The sequence below is a fragment of the Pteropus vampyrus genome, unplaced genomic scaffold, assembly GCF_000151845.1.
Source record: "Pteropus vampyrus isolate Shadow unplaced genomic scaffold, Pvam_2.0 Scaffold465, whole genome shotgun sequence".
NCBI lineage: Eukaryota > Metazoa > Chordata > Mammalia > Chiroptera > Pteropodidae > Pteropus > Pteropus vampyrus.
Window position 1 is genome coordinate 640,672 of NW_011889246.1, and position 15,375 is coordinate 656,046.

At 34.9% G+C, this 15,375-nt stretch overlaps 1 protein-coding gene across 9 annotated transcripts in view; it reads left to right on the top strand.

Annotated features, from left to right (window-relative positions):
• The window catches only part of FANCC (Fanconi anemia complementation group C), a 240,373-nt gene that overhangs the window by 74,699 nt on the left and 150,299 nt on the right, over window positions 1–15,375 (top strand). For 8 of the 9 annotated variants that reach the window (XR_002777595.1, XR_002777594.1, XM_023524466.1 and 5 more), the window contains 3 exons: window positions 4,166–4,369; window positions 5,995–6,079; window positions 11,641–11,735. Coding sequence is in view for 7 of the 9 variants with exons in the window: in XM_023524466.1 (XP_023380234.1) it covers window positions 4,166–4,369; window positions 5,995–6,079; window positions 11,641–11,735 (384 nt within the window). In the remaining 2 variants the exon portion in view is untranslated. Of the gene's footprint in view, window positions 1–4,165; window positions 4,370–5,181; window positions 5,292–5,994; window positions 6,080–11,640; window positions 11,736–15,375 lie in introns of those variants that run through there. The other variant, XM_011382209.2, reaches the window with a different exon arrangement.

Consider the following 15,375-nt stretch of genomic DNA (forward strand, 5'->3'; position numbering starts at 1 on the left):
TTAATCCATTTTGATTACTTTTGGTGTGTGGTGATAGACAACAGTCTAGTTTCATTCTTTTGCAGGTGGCCTTCCAGTTTTCCCAGCACCATTTATTGAAGAGGCATTCCTTTCTCCACTGTATGTTTTTTGGCTTTTTTTGTCAAAAATTATTTGCCCATTTAATATGGGTTTACTTCTGCACTCTCGATTCTGTTCCACTGGTCCATGTGTCTGTTTTGCTGCCAATACCATGCCGTTTTGATTACTGTCACTTTGTGGTATGATTTGAAATCAGGCAGAGCGATGTCTCCAGCCTCATTCTTTTTTCTCAGGATGGCTTTAGCAATTTGGTGTTTTTTGTGCTTCCATATAAATCTGATGATTTTTTATTCTATGTTCTTGAAAAATGCCAATGGGATTTTGACAGGGATTGTATTAAATCTTAAATCTGTATAATGCTTTAGGTAACATGGTCATTTTAACTATGTTGATTCTTCAAATTCAAGAACACAGAATATCTTTCCATTTCTTAGTATCTTCTTCGATTTCTTTTAATAAGGTCTTATAGTTTTCATTATATAGGTCCTTCACATGTTTTGTTAAATTTATTCCTAGATATTTTACTCTTTTTCGTTGCAATTGCAAAAGGAATTATTTTTTCCACTTCTTTTTCTGACACTTTATTATTAGAATATAGTAACGCTATGGATTTTCGAACGTTGATTTTATATCCAGAGACTTTACTGTTTTTGCTTATTGTTTCTATTAGTGTTCTTGTGGAGTTTTTAGGGTTTTCTATATAGAAAATCATGTCATCCACAAACAGTGACAGTTTGACTTCATTTCTTATTTGGATGCCTTTTATATCTTTCTCTTGCCTGATTGCACTCATTAGGACGTGCAGTGTTATATTGAATAAGAGCGGCGATAGTGGACAGCCTTGCCTTGTTTCTGATCACAGAGGGAAGGTTTTTAGTTTTTCACCATTAAGTGTAATATTGGTTAAGAGTTTGTCATATATGGCCTTTATTATGTTAAGGTACTTCCCTTCTATACGAATTTTGTGAAGTGTTTTGATCATAAATGGATTCCATATCTTGTCAAAGGCTTTTTCTGCTTCTGTTGATATGATACGATTCTTATTTTTTAATTTGTTTATGTGGTGTATCACATTAATCGATTTGCAAATGTTGAACCATCCTTGTGTCCCTGGGATGAAGCCCGCTTGATCGTGGTATATAATCTTTTTAATATGTTGCTGTATTCAGTTCACTAGTATCTTAATTAGGATTTTTGCATCTATGTTCGTCAGAGATATTGGTCTGTAGTTTTCTTTTTTAGAGTTATCTTTACCAGGTTTTGATATCAGAGTAATATTGGCCTCATAAAATGGGTTGGGAAGTATTGTCTCCTCTTTGATGTTTTGGAAGATTTTGTGGAGACTGGGTATTAAATTTTCTTTGAATGTTTGGTAGAATTCACTCTTGAAGCCATCAGGTCCTGGACATTTACTTTTTGGTAGGTTTTAGATAAAGACACCCACTTTAGAGCTAGACTCTCAGAATTCAAATCTCACAACCATAGTTCTGCTCTTTACTAGCAGTTACTTCATTTGGGCTTTTACATAAATTTACTTTCGGCAATTACATACTCTCTCCATGCTTCTGTAAAATGATGATATTAATTGCACTTCTTTCATAGGATTGCTGCGAGGATTAAATGAGCTAGATGCATAAGTATTTACTATATTCCCAAGAGCATAGTAGGTGTATGTATGAATGATTGTATTTCTAAAATGGAATGTTAATAAAGTTTCACATAGGTAACAAAAAATAAAAATTTGGGAGGGAGCTACCTTTTAAAAATTAAAATGCTCTATCTGGAAAAGCATTTTGTATGGCATTTAGCTTATATCTTGAAAAATAATTGAATTATTCATTTCATTATTTAATATTTATTGAGTACTTGCCAAGTATGTAGCAATTCTAGGAAGACAGGTTTACATACCAGTGGAGAAAACAGTAACTAAGTGAACAAATAAATGCCCAGGGTAGTTATTGATGTGATAGTAGCTGTGGAGGAAGCAGCAGAAAGGCTTGGAATAGGGAAGGATTTGGTCTGTTGGTGGAACAGATGAGAAGCCTGGACTGGACTATGGTCACCTGAGAAGAGGCGAGGTGGGAGGGTGTGTGGGAGTTATATTTTGTAGGACCTTAGAGAATCTACTAAGGAGCTGGAATTTTTTTCTACAAGGAGTTAGGATTTCTTTCCAAAGAATATTTTGGAGGTAGATTTGGGGATTGAGGGGGAATTTAAGCAGGAATGTGCTGAGTGAGATTTAAATTTGGGAAAGACGCTTTGTCAATTGTGTTGAATTGTTTTTTCTCATTGAAAATAAATTGGAGAGGGGCAGATGAGACCAAGTAGAAGATTCCAGGGAAGGCATGAATGGAGATGGGATGGATAGGGGCAGTAGAGGTGAAAAGTGGATGAAATCTAATCAAATCACACATACAGGCATACCTCAGAGATACTGAGTTTGGTTCTAGACCATTGCAATAAAGCAAATATCACAAGACAGCTAGTCACACATATTTTTTGGTTTCCCAGTATATATAAAAGTTACGTTTACACTATACTATAGTCTGTTAAGTGCTTGATAGCATTATGTCTAAAAATATATACATGCCTTAATTAAAAAGTATTTTATTGCTAAAAAATGCTAACCACCATCTGAGCCTTCAGAGAATTGTAATCTTTTTGCTGTAGAGGGTCAATGTTTATGAAAATGAAATATCTAGAAGTAAAATAAAGTTAAGTGCAATAAAACAAGATATGCCTGTATTTATTTTGGGGTAGAATTGACAGGTATTTGTGATGACTTGGATGAGGATAGTGAGAGAAAGAGGAGAATCATTTTGGGCTATTATGTGCCATTTCACAGTATGCATGTATTCCCTCTATTATTAAGCCTTTTTTTTTTTTATCATTTTAACATGAACCTTTTTAAAATTAAATTTTAGTACTATTTTAAAACTCATCTTCCTGATCTAGATTTTTTTTTTTTTGCACTACAGCCAAATTGTGCAATCTTTTTAAATTTTTTCTTGTTTTCCTGTTTAGTGATGAGAACCTTCTTTTTCGATGTTTTTGGCATTTAATTGGGAGCATTTTATCTGTTAATTATTAAATCCTGCTGCTGAGGATTTAAACTCACCACTTGCAGAGTAGGTTTTTGAAATTAGATAGCTGAGTGTCATCCCTGCCCCAGGAGAGCACCAGTCTTTAAAGGCCTGCACCTCTTGAAGCAGCCTTCCCTTCTCTGCCCAGTGTACTGCCCAGGGTGAGGATGGCCAGGAATTGGGATGGTGGTGGGGCACCGGGAGTCCATTTCCTTAGCTCTGCCTGAGCACAGGCTCACTGTGTAACTCCACTGTTACTTTTAATATGTACTTTAGGTACAATAAGTCAAGTTTGAATTTTTATGTTGTCACTTAGGACTAGTACACCTCTTTAGTAATTGGAGTTTATCATATTTTACTAAAATATGAGTTCTTGTGAATGTATTGAGATCAAACATTTCTTTAGATCAAGCAAATCTATTCAAATTGATGCATGTGGAATGAATTATTTTACTTTTTTCCTAAGAAATGAAGAAAAACTGGGAAGAAAATTCATTACACAGTAGTGCATAGATATTTTTTACAACTAATTGAGGAGCCAGAAATGCATATAAAATGTGAGAACTTCAGAAACATTTCTTAGATACAGACTATTATTAAATGCCCATGGATGTTTTTGATTCCCCATTACATTAAAATACTAGAACTTCATATTCCAAACATTTAAAAATAGCTCAATTTTAAAAAGATATAAAGTATTATCAGCTGTGCTTTTTGTACATAATTAACATGTGCCTGTGGAGGTATAATGACTTTTAGTGTAATGATATTATTCATGATAAAAAGTTCAGATGGTAATGATTGGAGCTACAGCTGGGTGACACATTTTAAAATAACTCAGAGGTGACTCCACAGAGTGCATGCTACTTTAGTCTCTTGTAATCCCCCTTTCACTCATCAGTGAATTGTGAAGACACCAAAAGATTGTTTTAAAAATGCTTCATTTTCCCCCATTCTTAAAGATTTGACATGTGCTTACTGTTTCCTTTGGTGCTTGGCAGGCCACTGTGAAAGTACATCATCTTTTCCCTTCAGCTGAAATGGCTCAAGATTCAGGAGGCCTTTTTTCCGATTATCAGTTTTGGATGTGTAAGCTTTCTGTGTGGGGCCAGGCCTCCACTTTGGAAACCCAGCAAGACACCTGCCATCACCTGCCTCAGTTTCAGGAGTTCTTGAGGCAGATGTATGAAGCTTTGAAAGAGATGGTAAGTTGTGGACCAAAATTAATGAAGTTTTGTGACATCAGGGACTCTTTACCATATTTTACAAAGCCTGAATTTGATCCAAGGTCAAGGATTTGTGGTATTGGCCTAATATATTGAAAGAGTAGAAAGACAAATTACCTGTAGGTAATACAGACAGGAAGTGGTTTCCTTGTCTCTGATTTATTGTGACTTCAGTCTTTCCTTCTTGATTATACTGTCACATGAGAGTTCCTGACCAATCAAGATGGTTTTAAACAAACAAGATTTGGATACATGTTGTTAGGTAATAATTGGGATTCTTTTAAGGGCCTTTGCATCTCAAACTTTTAAGAATTTGCTGAAATGCTTACCCTTTCCTCAACCCTGTTTTAAAGTGGGCTCTACTAAGAGATGATAAATATTAAGATCTCTTCTTAAAAATATTTTAAGTTGTCTTTTCTGGTGAATATTAAGATTTTGAATGTCTTTACAATTGTTATATAGTTTATTGTGTTAAAAATTTGATATAATTTCATTTTGACATAAGATTTATTTTTGCAATATTTTATAAATTAACATGTTTTCATATTATAAAAATATTTGTTTTATACTTACTGTTTAACTTAAAGATAAAAAAAATGATCATTTAATATAGCCATTCTTGTGTTATACTTTTATTCCTTTGTCAAGGAAGCAAGTAGGAAATTTGAAGAATTATTCATGTTAATGATATGGGTTACTATGTCTTTAGAAACTATATGGAAAGATGCAGTTCTGTATGAACGACCAACACTAATATTTTTAAAACTGGTTTTTGTAACTTGACTTTAAAAGAGTCCCAGAAAGTGTAAGACCAGCCTTGAGGAAGAGACAAATGTGAGGACTTTATTGCTGCAATAGTAGGAAATGCTTCTAATTTCAGCTTATGTGTACATTATCTCAGGTTGGTCTTATTTTTGAACTTTCTGAAAGGTGAAGTGGGAAAAGGGCCAGTTATACAACAGCATGTATATTTTTAAATCCTAAGCTGTTTTCTACTTGGTCAATCTTTTTTGTCTCAGGTTTTAAGTTGTTGTAGACTAAAAATGATGTCATTAGCATATAGTAATCAAAATAGTAATAAACACAGATATTTATCTTTACGCTTTGGCTACTTTTATTTCTTTTTACAAGCTCCAGAGCTCTCGTCCTCTTAAACTTCTTTGAAATGGCCCTAATGGAGCTGAATTAGGAACCTCTCTAATTATGTTAGAATCAAACTCCTGGATGAAAATGAGGTTATAAAGATATTAATCACCTTTAATAGGTTTTTTTCCTTTGCTATTATGCAGTCTTTGTTATTTTTAAATACAGTGCTCTTTCCTGACTTTTAAGTATGAATAAAATGAAGATAATTTTATAACAAAATTGATTTTACCTAAATGTGCTGTACATCTTAGTTTTGGTGACCTGGTTTAAGGAGAAAGAAGGTGGTTGCTTTTAAATTTTATTTGAATAACTAAGATCTTCTCTAATCCTGTTTTTCCTACTTTTCTTAAATATATGCTGAACAAGAAGGATTGAAGCTCCCTTAACCTATAGTATCAGTTTAATCTTTCTAAGTGGCATAGTGCACTTTTACTCACCAAAACAATTTTCTTTTACAGGATTCTAGTACAGTCATTGAAAGATTCCCCACAATTGATCAACTGTTGGCAAAAACTTGCTGGAATCCTTTTATCTTAGCATATGGTAAGATTCAAAGCATGTCCTCTCAAAACACAAACTTCAAATGATTAAATTATAAACCTGTCTTCTGTTTTTCTTGAAGCAACTTATTAAATGTATTCATTGCCCCATTACAAAGATGACATCCTTTATTGTTGTCAATACATGTTTGTATATGTACAGATAAACATACACACATGCAGATCTGTAGTAAAATGGAATTCCTTTTGTTAGAGGGCAGAAACTCCCCAATGATTATCATAACCTTATTTTTACATCGTAAAATGGTTATAGCAGTGAAATCATTTCTTTTGTTTCGCAGTTTCATATTAATTCACATACTGCTTTCCATGTGTAAAACCATTTTTCAGAGTCCGAATCCTGCATGATTCTGCCATTATTTTGGGATGACATTTTGGTTTTACACAAAGTTAAGAGGAATTTGGGGAAACTTTGGGGGAGGTGTTCTTTTACTGACCTCCTGCCTACCTGTCCAGCCTCATTTCCTGTTTAATCTTCCACAACTACACCACATGCATTATAGCCAGGTCAAATTACTAACTGCGCCTGAAGGCACATGATGTTAGGGCTTGTGACACGCAATTCCTTTTGACTAGAACTCTGTTCTCATCTCTCATCCTCTTAAACTTTTGAAATCGCATTGCTGCAGCTGAGTTAGGAACCTCTCTCAGTGTGTCTATAGCCGCCATCATTTCCCTTAATTATAACACGTACTACAGTGTTTTATAATTGTTGGTTTGCCTGTCTGATACCCTGGAAAACCAAATGCCTTTCAAAAGCAAGAAATGTGGTTCTAGGTCTCTATGTCATCCTAGGGCCTACCATAGGATGGAACAGGCACTTCTAAAGGTACACAGTTGAAGTTTATTGCTTTGATTTGACTGTAGTATTAGCTAATGTAATATTTACTTCTCATATATTTTATTCAAATATTGATTGCATAATATATCAGAATAAAAATAAAATGAATATTCCTCTTTTGATGTTTTAAAGAATTGTATAATTTCTCCTAGCCTGTTACAAGTCATTAGGAACTAGGTGGGAAAGGGACATCACATTTGGTCTTGTGAGTATACATGCCTGAGTGCACCAAATACACCCAAACTCACTTGCTCTCTCCCCACCCTAATCTATTCCTCTTCCTCTCTACTTATGCCTTTTGCTTATTCTTCCCCCTTGAGTTGATTCTTTCTCCCTCCACCCACTCAGCTTGTTCAAGTTTTAATCTGAAATGGCAAAAACACGATATAGCCATCACTGTGTTTGCCACATTTACCAGGGCCACACTTACCTGCCCTATGTTAGTATATTTCAGCTATGCCATTGTTTCTCAGACATCTTTAACCAGAAATACATTCTCTGTACAATGTGTATATATGTATATATGTGTATGTACACATATACTTACACACACAAATACTTATACATGCACACACACATTAAAGAATGCTTATTTTTATTATGTGCAATCCATATTCACTATACTATTTTTAAAATGGTCTTCATGACCCAAAACTGATTTCACAAACCACTGATGGGTCATGACCAAAAGTTTGAAAAACATTGAGCTAGGCTGATGATGCTGATAGAAGGAAAAAGGAAACTTGTTGAATTTCTTCCATAAAAGCACCACCCATCGTTAGATATTTCATGGACTGGATACCACTTTTTAGAAAAAAATACTATGTCCTCTAAGTGTACATGGTGCATGTAAGACACATCCCTAATTTAGAATGTTAAAATGTGGGAAAGTTTGTGTTGTAGAATCGAAAAAGTAGAATGAAAGGCATTGCTCACTTTGTGTTAGGTGCTGTTCTCTGTGGATTGCATAGTGGATCTAATTGAGTTCTTTATGATGATAGTCTTAGAGGATAGGTAATTATGGATTGGAGTAAATAAGTCGCTTTTTTCAGAATAGAAAGCTAATAAGAGCCAGGATCCCACCCCTCTAAAGCTCGCTTTGGTGTTATGATCTAACGCCCATGGATGACACCATTGTGGTTGAAGTATTCCAGTGCTAGCTTTGTCACGGGGCAGCTTCACCTGAATGTATATATTCACTGGACATAAATTTACTAAGGGTTTTTTTTTTTTTTTCCTGTAAGCCAGGGCCTAGGAAAACATATCTCGCAATTTTTGCCCATTTTCTGGTTAGGTGAGAAGAAAGACCTGAGCAGATCAGCCAGACTCAGAGTGAGATTGGTATCCTGGAAGTCTGAACAAGGAGCCGAGGGGAAGGAGAATTTCACAGGGTAGCTCATGCTGGGGCTGACTCCTGGAGGACAGTAGATAAGATGGGGTTTTCTAAGGCAAGCCATGGAACTTGCTGGGTTTTAGATTCCTTATTCGTAAAACTGCTAGAGGCTGGACCAATTTAGCCCTATCCCTTAAACTTGCATCAGTCTGTGATCTTTTCTTAGCACCTTATCTTCATTACATTGGCCCCCTCTGACAACCAGAAACAAGTTCTCTACCTCTTTTGTTTCAATGCATGTGTTACCTTTTGAACTGCCCATTAAATTTCAGTTTCCTGTTTGAGGTACACTTTGATTCTGAGCTCATAGAAGAGACTCACAGCACATGAATAATCAAATCTTGCCTGTATGCTGTTGTTTCACCAGTCAGGCCCTTTCTTTCAGAAAATGATATTTTCTTACAGTAAATAATATCAAAATTTCTTTTTAAATGTGGTAAAAGTAAACAGTTTCCATCAAGGAAAAAAGCATTTCTCCTATAATATTAAAAGAGAACAGGATCAGAAATAAGGATAGGGAAGGAGGAAGGATTTGGAAATGAAAAAACATCACAAAGAGAAGAGAAAAAATAGATAAAGGGAGAGAATACCTTTTATTCAGTGATGTTCTCTATATAAAATTACTGCCCTTACCTCCTTGGAATCCTTGATTCTAGCTCTGCTCTCATAATTGAGCATAACAGCTATAACCTGACTTCCTCACTATTTGCTGTCTATTGCTGTATAACAATTTGCCCGCAAACTTGGGAGTTTAAAACAGTATTTATTGTCTTAAAAAATAATAATAATAATAATGCTGCCTTCACACTATTAAACTATAGAATTAAAGTTTAAAAAATAATTTAGTTTTTATTTGAAATTTCAATTCAAGATAACAAAAAAAATAAAATTTTAGGTGGCAAATATAAGTTGGTATGTTCCTTTTCCTTTCACTCTTTTTTAGAGTCTAAATTTTCACTACGATCTGCAGTCAGTTCACTATGGTCTGAGGCAGTTTCCCATCTCCTTTAAACCATCAGGCAAGATTCTCCAGTCCAAAGTCAGGGCCTCCAGGGAGGATCTTGACAGATGCCGTCCCCTGTAGTGAGTGCTGGTGACACTCATAAATAACAAGTGATGGCTTGCATCTATAAATTCCTAAAGCAAAGTAAGTTAATGAGCAGTACAGTTCAGTGTATTTCAGTTCATTGACTCTGGGTGAAGGAAGTCACCTCCTAAAAGTTGAGTGATCTCTGACTCTTTTCACTTTTTTATGAGAAAAATAAATACACTTGTTGAACTAAATGTGCAGAATCACTCAACACCTGGGAGAAACTCCCATATTTTAGATTCATTTATGTTTAAGTTCCATAAATTAACATTTCTCTTATTTATTTATTTATTCATTCATTCATTCATTCATTCATTTATTTGGTGTTGAATGTCTGGGTTTTGAAAATGCTCCCCATCAAGTTTTGTTTTGTTTTAACACAGGAAGCTGCTTGTGTAAATATATCATTGGTTGTGTGTCACATTTACGATGTGAAGACAGAATTTCTTCTCATATTTAAAGCATAAGACATACAACAGTCACATTTTTAATCAGTGGCATTGGTTTAACCTGAAAAACCTTAAGATCATTAGAGATTATATGATTCTTGAAATAATTGATTTCAAGCAAGCCAGTGCTGTATTTGAGCTCATAAAAACTCGGAGAAAAAAAGTGAAGTCCCTCAGATAAAGTTTGTTCAGAGATGTTTGTCATTAGTAGACCGTAAGTCTGTGGATGTGTATGGGAGAAAATGTGTTTAAAAATTACTGTTAATGTCTTCTAGTGTACAGTTGAAAATGCAGAGGTAGCTTACTGTAGCTTGTATTTTCCTTATTTCTTGTTAATGAAACCCTTAGAAATGCTGTGTTTATGAGATTGTAGAAGACAGAAGAAGGTAAAGGGTGAGGTAAAGCAGAGTTTGCCACCCCAAAATACGCCTTTTGGGAGATCGATTATTTTAAGCTGGTTATTTTTAATTAACAAAAGACTGAGTTTACCTTTTCTTCAGCTACCTAAAAGAATTTAGAGAACCTGCTTCAGGAAGAAAGCTATTGTCATAGGTAACTATAGTTCAGTATGAACTAAGTGTTAATAGACAGGGAGGAACTTAGCACGGCCTGTTTAATCAAAGTCCTCTCTGTGTCCCATTGTTAAAGATGGTCCAGCAAACATTTATTTACTAAACATTTGCTTTTCTATATGCATGTGAATTGTCTTCCTGGCATTTGAAGACCCAAACCACAATCCCCACCTCCTTCTCCTTAACCCAAGATGGCATATAAGCCTTAACTGTCTGATCTCTCCTTTGTCCCATATTCTTAGGAAACCTCCATATGTACATGTGTAATAAATTTGGTCATTTTCTCCTGTTAATCTGTCTCATATTAATTTGATTATTAGTCAAGCCAGAAGAATTTAGAAAGATAGAAGCAAAATTTATTTTACCACACCACAAGGGCATTGGATGATTCTGCAGAGGGATTGATTCCAACTGTGGATTTTCTCAGTCTCACCTCCATGGCCTTGTGATAAAGTTCATAGTTGCTTGGTTCTATTTCAGGTAATGACATCTTCAGTTTTTAGGCCTTATTTTTGCTTTTTAATCATTATAAAATTTCCAACTGTAATGGACACAGTTTCCATAATAGGACAAAGAGAATGGTTCACAGACTAGATATTCTCATCAAATATAAGAGTTCAAAGTTCAGCATTTTCATCGCATACTTGGTGAAGTTTTAAATTTTAGAGTAAAGAATTCAGAGCATGTTAAGAGGCTTCTGTTTTATCCAAACCATTTGGTGTTAAACAATCCTTATGTTGAATTTGTTTTTAACAGGTGAGAGTGTTTTGGTAAATTAGAAAATTAAAAAATTAAGTCAGAAATATTGACTACTGCCTATAATAGTAATGTGGCCTTAAAAAGGTTGAAATTACTAGGGTTTGAAATGTGAAATAAAGAACTAATCTTGAGAAAAGCCCAGTTCTCTTAGTTCTTTCCATCATTCTCTTTTGGCTTTAAAAATTGCTGCTCTAACAGAAAGGGAATTGACCACACAAGGGCTAAGCATAAGTGATCCCAAAACCACAAGAAGAAAAATCCCTACAAAGTTAAGTTTCACACGTGGCCCTGGATACTTGTTCTACAAACTTAGTAGTTTTAGATTTTCCTATAATATAATAAATATATTTCCTGTAAATATAGTATTTTAAATTTTATATACTAATTATCTTTTCTTTTTATTTGATAAAACCTACTCATTTTAGTTTTTCTTTTTGCAGATGAAAGCCAAAAATTTTTAATATGGTGCTTATGTTGTCTGATTAACAAAGAACCACAGAATTCTGGAGAATTGAAACTTAACTCTTGGACACGGGTAAGAGTAAATTTTGCCCTGCACTGCTCTGAATAAAATTGATTGTTTAAAGGTGCTGCTTTGACAGTCCAGTTCTAGGATGTTATAGAAACTTTTTCACACATACCCTTCGCTGTTACATTATCTTGCTGAGTATAAAGTTATTCAAGAGGTTTTATTTTTGTTTGTGAATTCCATAAGACATCGGTCTTTAGGGTGAACTTTCCCATGCCTACAAGACCTAATGTTGACTGGTTTTGAAAAGTTACTTTCATGTAATTAAAAGAATGTACTCTATTTCCTTCTAGCAGTTGCTATCTTTCAAAAAATTATTTCTCCCTACCAACCTAGTTTAAATAATGTAATACATAATTCCTCTCCAGGTACCTCTCTTGCCTCTCTCAGAATCTGTTCTGTAATAAAACTGAAATTCCAAAGTTCCCTGGGAACAGCAGTCTTTATTTTGTGTCCTCAAGTTGGTACTCAGGCCAGTTTGCTCAGACTGGCACCTGGTGTTAGTTGGCTACTGCTGCTCACATCCTAAAATCGGTTACCCAGCTCTGCTAGTCCAGATAGCTGACAGCTTCCTGCATTCCTGCTGTCTTTCTGCTTCCCCCTGAAGGGCATAAGTTGGAAAAAGTTGTAATACTGGGCTGTGGCTGTCCTTACCACCAGCAAGTTGGCTGTTCTTTTCTCTTACCCCACACTGTACTGCTGCAGTAACCCCAAGGACTCACTGATGCCTGTCAGACTCCCTTTCATATGCATGTGGTTCTGATTAGCTGCTTAGTGTTATGAAATCACCCACCCAGATTAATGCATGTGATTTTGTCTCTCCACCTGACTGGTGATATCATTTCATTCACTGCTTTTTTACAATTCTTTTGTTTTATACAAATTACCAACAGAGATGACAAAGACAATATTGGTAATTTTCTGTTAGGTTGAAAGAATAGAAGGAATATGAGGTCTATTCTACCTCAAAGAGTAGAAGTGAAAATGATTGAGTGAGGGAAGGAAAGAATGCAACATTTAATTGGAAGGATAATTAAAGAGCTGAAGGAAGGAACTGATAAGTGGAATTAAGGTTGAAAAGGTATGAAAACAAGGTTATAGAAATAGAATAACGTACTTAGTCTTAATGCTTTAAATTGTTGCTTCTGTTGAATATTTGATATCTTAATGATTCTTTAAGATATATTTTTATATTGCCTAGCTCAGTAAGTTCTGATATAGGCCATCTAATTAAAGTGTTTCCTCCTTGCCCCCCCCCCTTAAGGAAAAATAAAAAAAAAGAAGGTGCCTGGAATTAAAATGGAAAAGTCAAAGAAGTTTTTTTTTTCCAATTATAGTTGGCATACAATAATATGTTTTTCAGTTGTACAGTATAGTGGATAGAGATCTATATAACTCACAAAGTGATCACCCCACTAAATCTAGTATCCATCTTCCGCCTACATATTTATTAGGACATTATTAAATATTTTCCTTATGCTGCACTTTATATCTCCATTTCTATTTCGTAATTATCCATTTGTACTTCTTAATCCCTTTGCCCTTTTTCACCGTCCTCCCACAACCCCTTTCCCATTTAGTAGCCCTCAAAATATTCTCTGTATCTATGAGTTTGTTTCCATTTTTATTGTTGTTTGTTTCATTCTTTAGATTCCACATGTCCATGAAATCATGTGATATTTGTCTTTATCTGACTGCTTCATTCATCACGATACCCTCTAGGTCCATCAACGCAATATCTTTTTCTATCCCCTTCCTTTTAGTCTATATGTGTCTTTTAATCTGAAGTGACTCTTTTATGGGCAGCATATATAGGAGTCTTGTTTTCTTATCCATTCAGCCACCCCATCTTTTGTTTGGAGCACTTAATTCTTTTCCATTTGAGATACTTGTTGATAGGAATGTGTTCATGCTTTTGAAACACATCTTTTCTTCGTAAAGAACCCCTCTAAAATTTCCTGTAATACTGGCTTGGTGTTGATAAAATTACCAGCCAAGAATAATGTAACCTGCTAAGCTCTCCTTTAGAAATGAAGGAGAAATAAAGACCTTTCCAGACATACAAAAATTGAGGGAATTCTCCACTACAAGGCCTGTACAACAAGAAATTCTGAAAGAGGTCAGCTCACCTACAACAAAAGGACCAAAAAACCCCCCAAAAACAAAAAAAAACCCATAATTAAGAGTAAGGTCACTAGCAGGCCGATAAAAGCAGAGAAGTACAACCCTTACTACGATCAGAACATTATAAGCTTAAAATAAGAAGAAATTTGCTATAGCAAGATAGTAATGAACGTTCAGCATACAGAGGGACAAATTGAGACAACAATGACAAAAGGGGAAGATTCAAAGATCCAAATTCGCAAGAGGGAATGGAAACACGCAGAAAAAAGGACTACTGTATATATACAACTATCCTTTTCATATTTGTAATGATAACCACAGGCCAGAGATTTAGAACCAAAGTACATAACATAAAACAAGAAGGACCAGAGGGAAAACCCACAAAAACCAACCAAAATAAAGAAAACAGAAACCCAAGGACAAGGAAGCAATGGAAACACCGAGCTACCAGAAAGCAAAAGATAAAATGACTATAAGAAGACCTCATATTTCAATAATCACCCTAAATGTTAATAGACTGAACTCACCACTGAAAAGCACAGAGAGCAGAATGGATCAAAAAACAAAACCCAACCATATGCTACCTCCAGGAGACACATCTCAGTTCCAAAGACAAATACAGACTCAGTGAAAGGGTGGAAAATGATATTTCAAGCAAATGGCATTCAAGAAAAGCGAGGGTAGCGGTACTAATATCGTATGAAATAGACTTCAAAATAAAAAAGGTAAAGATAGATACTGAGGGACGCTTCATAATGATAAAGAGAATCATGCACCAAGAAGACATAGCACTTATTAATATCTATGCTCCCAGTCAGGGAGCCCCAAAATATGTAAAGCAAATACTAACAGAACTAAAGGGAGAAACAGACCAAAACAGTATCGTAGTAGGGGACCTAAATACCCCACTGTCAGATAGGGACGATCATCCAAACAGAAAATTAATAAGGAAATAACATCCTTAAATGACACATTAGACCAGCTGGACATACTTGACATTTACAGAGCCTTCCATCCCAAAGCAGCTGCTATACATTCTTCTCTAGTGCACATGGAACAGTCTCAAAGATTGATCACATACTGGGACACAGAGATAGGCTCAACAGATACGAGGGTTGAAATCATACCAGTCATATTCTCTGATCATAATGCTTTGAAACTAAAGATCAACTGTAAAAAGAAAGTGGAAAGAATCACAAATAAGTAGAGATTAAACAACATACTACTGAAGAATGACTGGATCAGAGTAGAAATAAAAAAATAGATCAAGAGATATATAGAAATGAATGATGATAGTACAACATATCAAAACTTTTGGGACACAGCAAAAGCAGTCATAAGAGGAAAATTCATATCATTGCAGGCCTATCTCCAAAAACAAGAACAAGCCCAAATAAACAACCTAACACTTCATCTTAAAAAACTAAAAAAGGAAGAACAAATGAAGTCTAAAGTCAGCAGAAAGAAAGAAATAATCAAAATTAGAACAGAAATAAATGAAATTGAAAACAAACAATAGAAA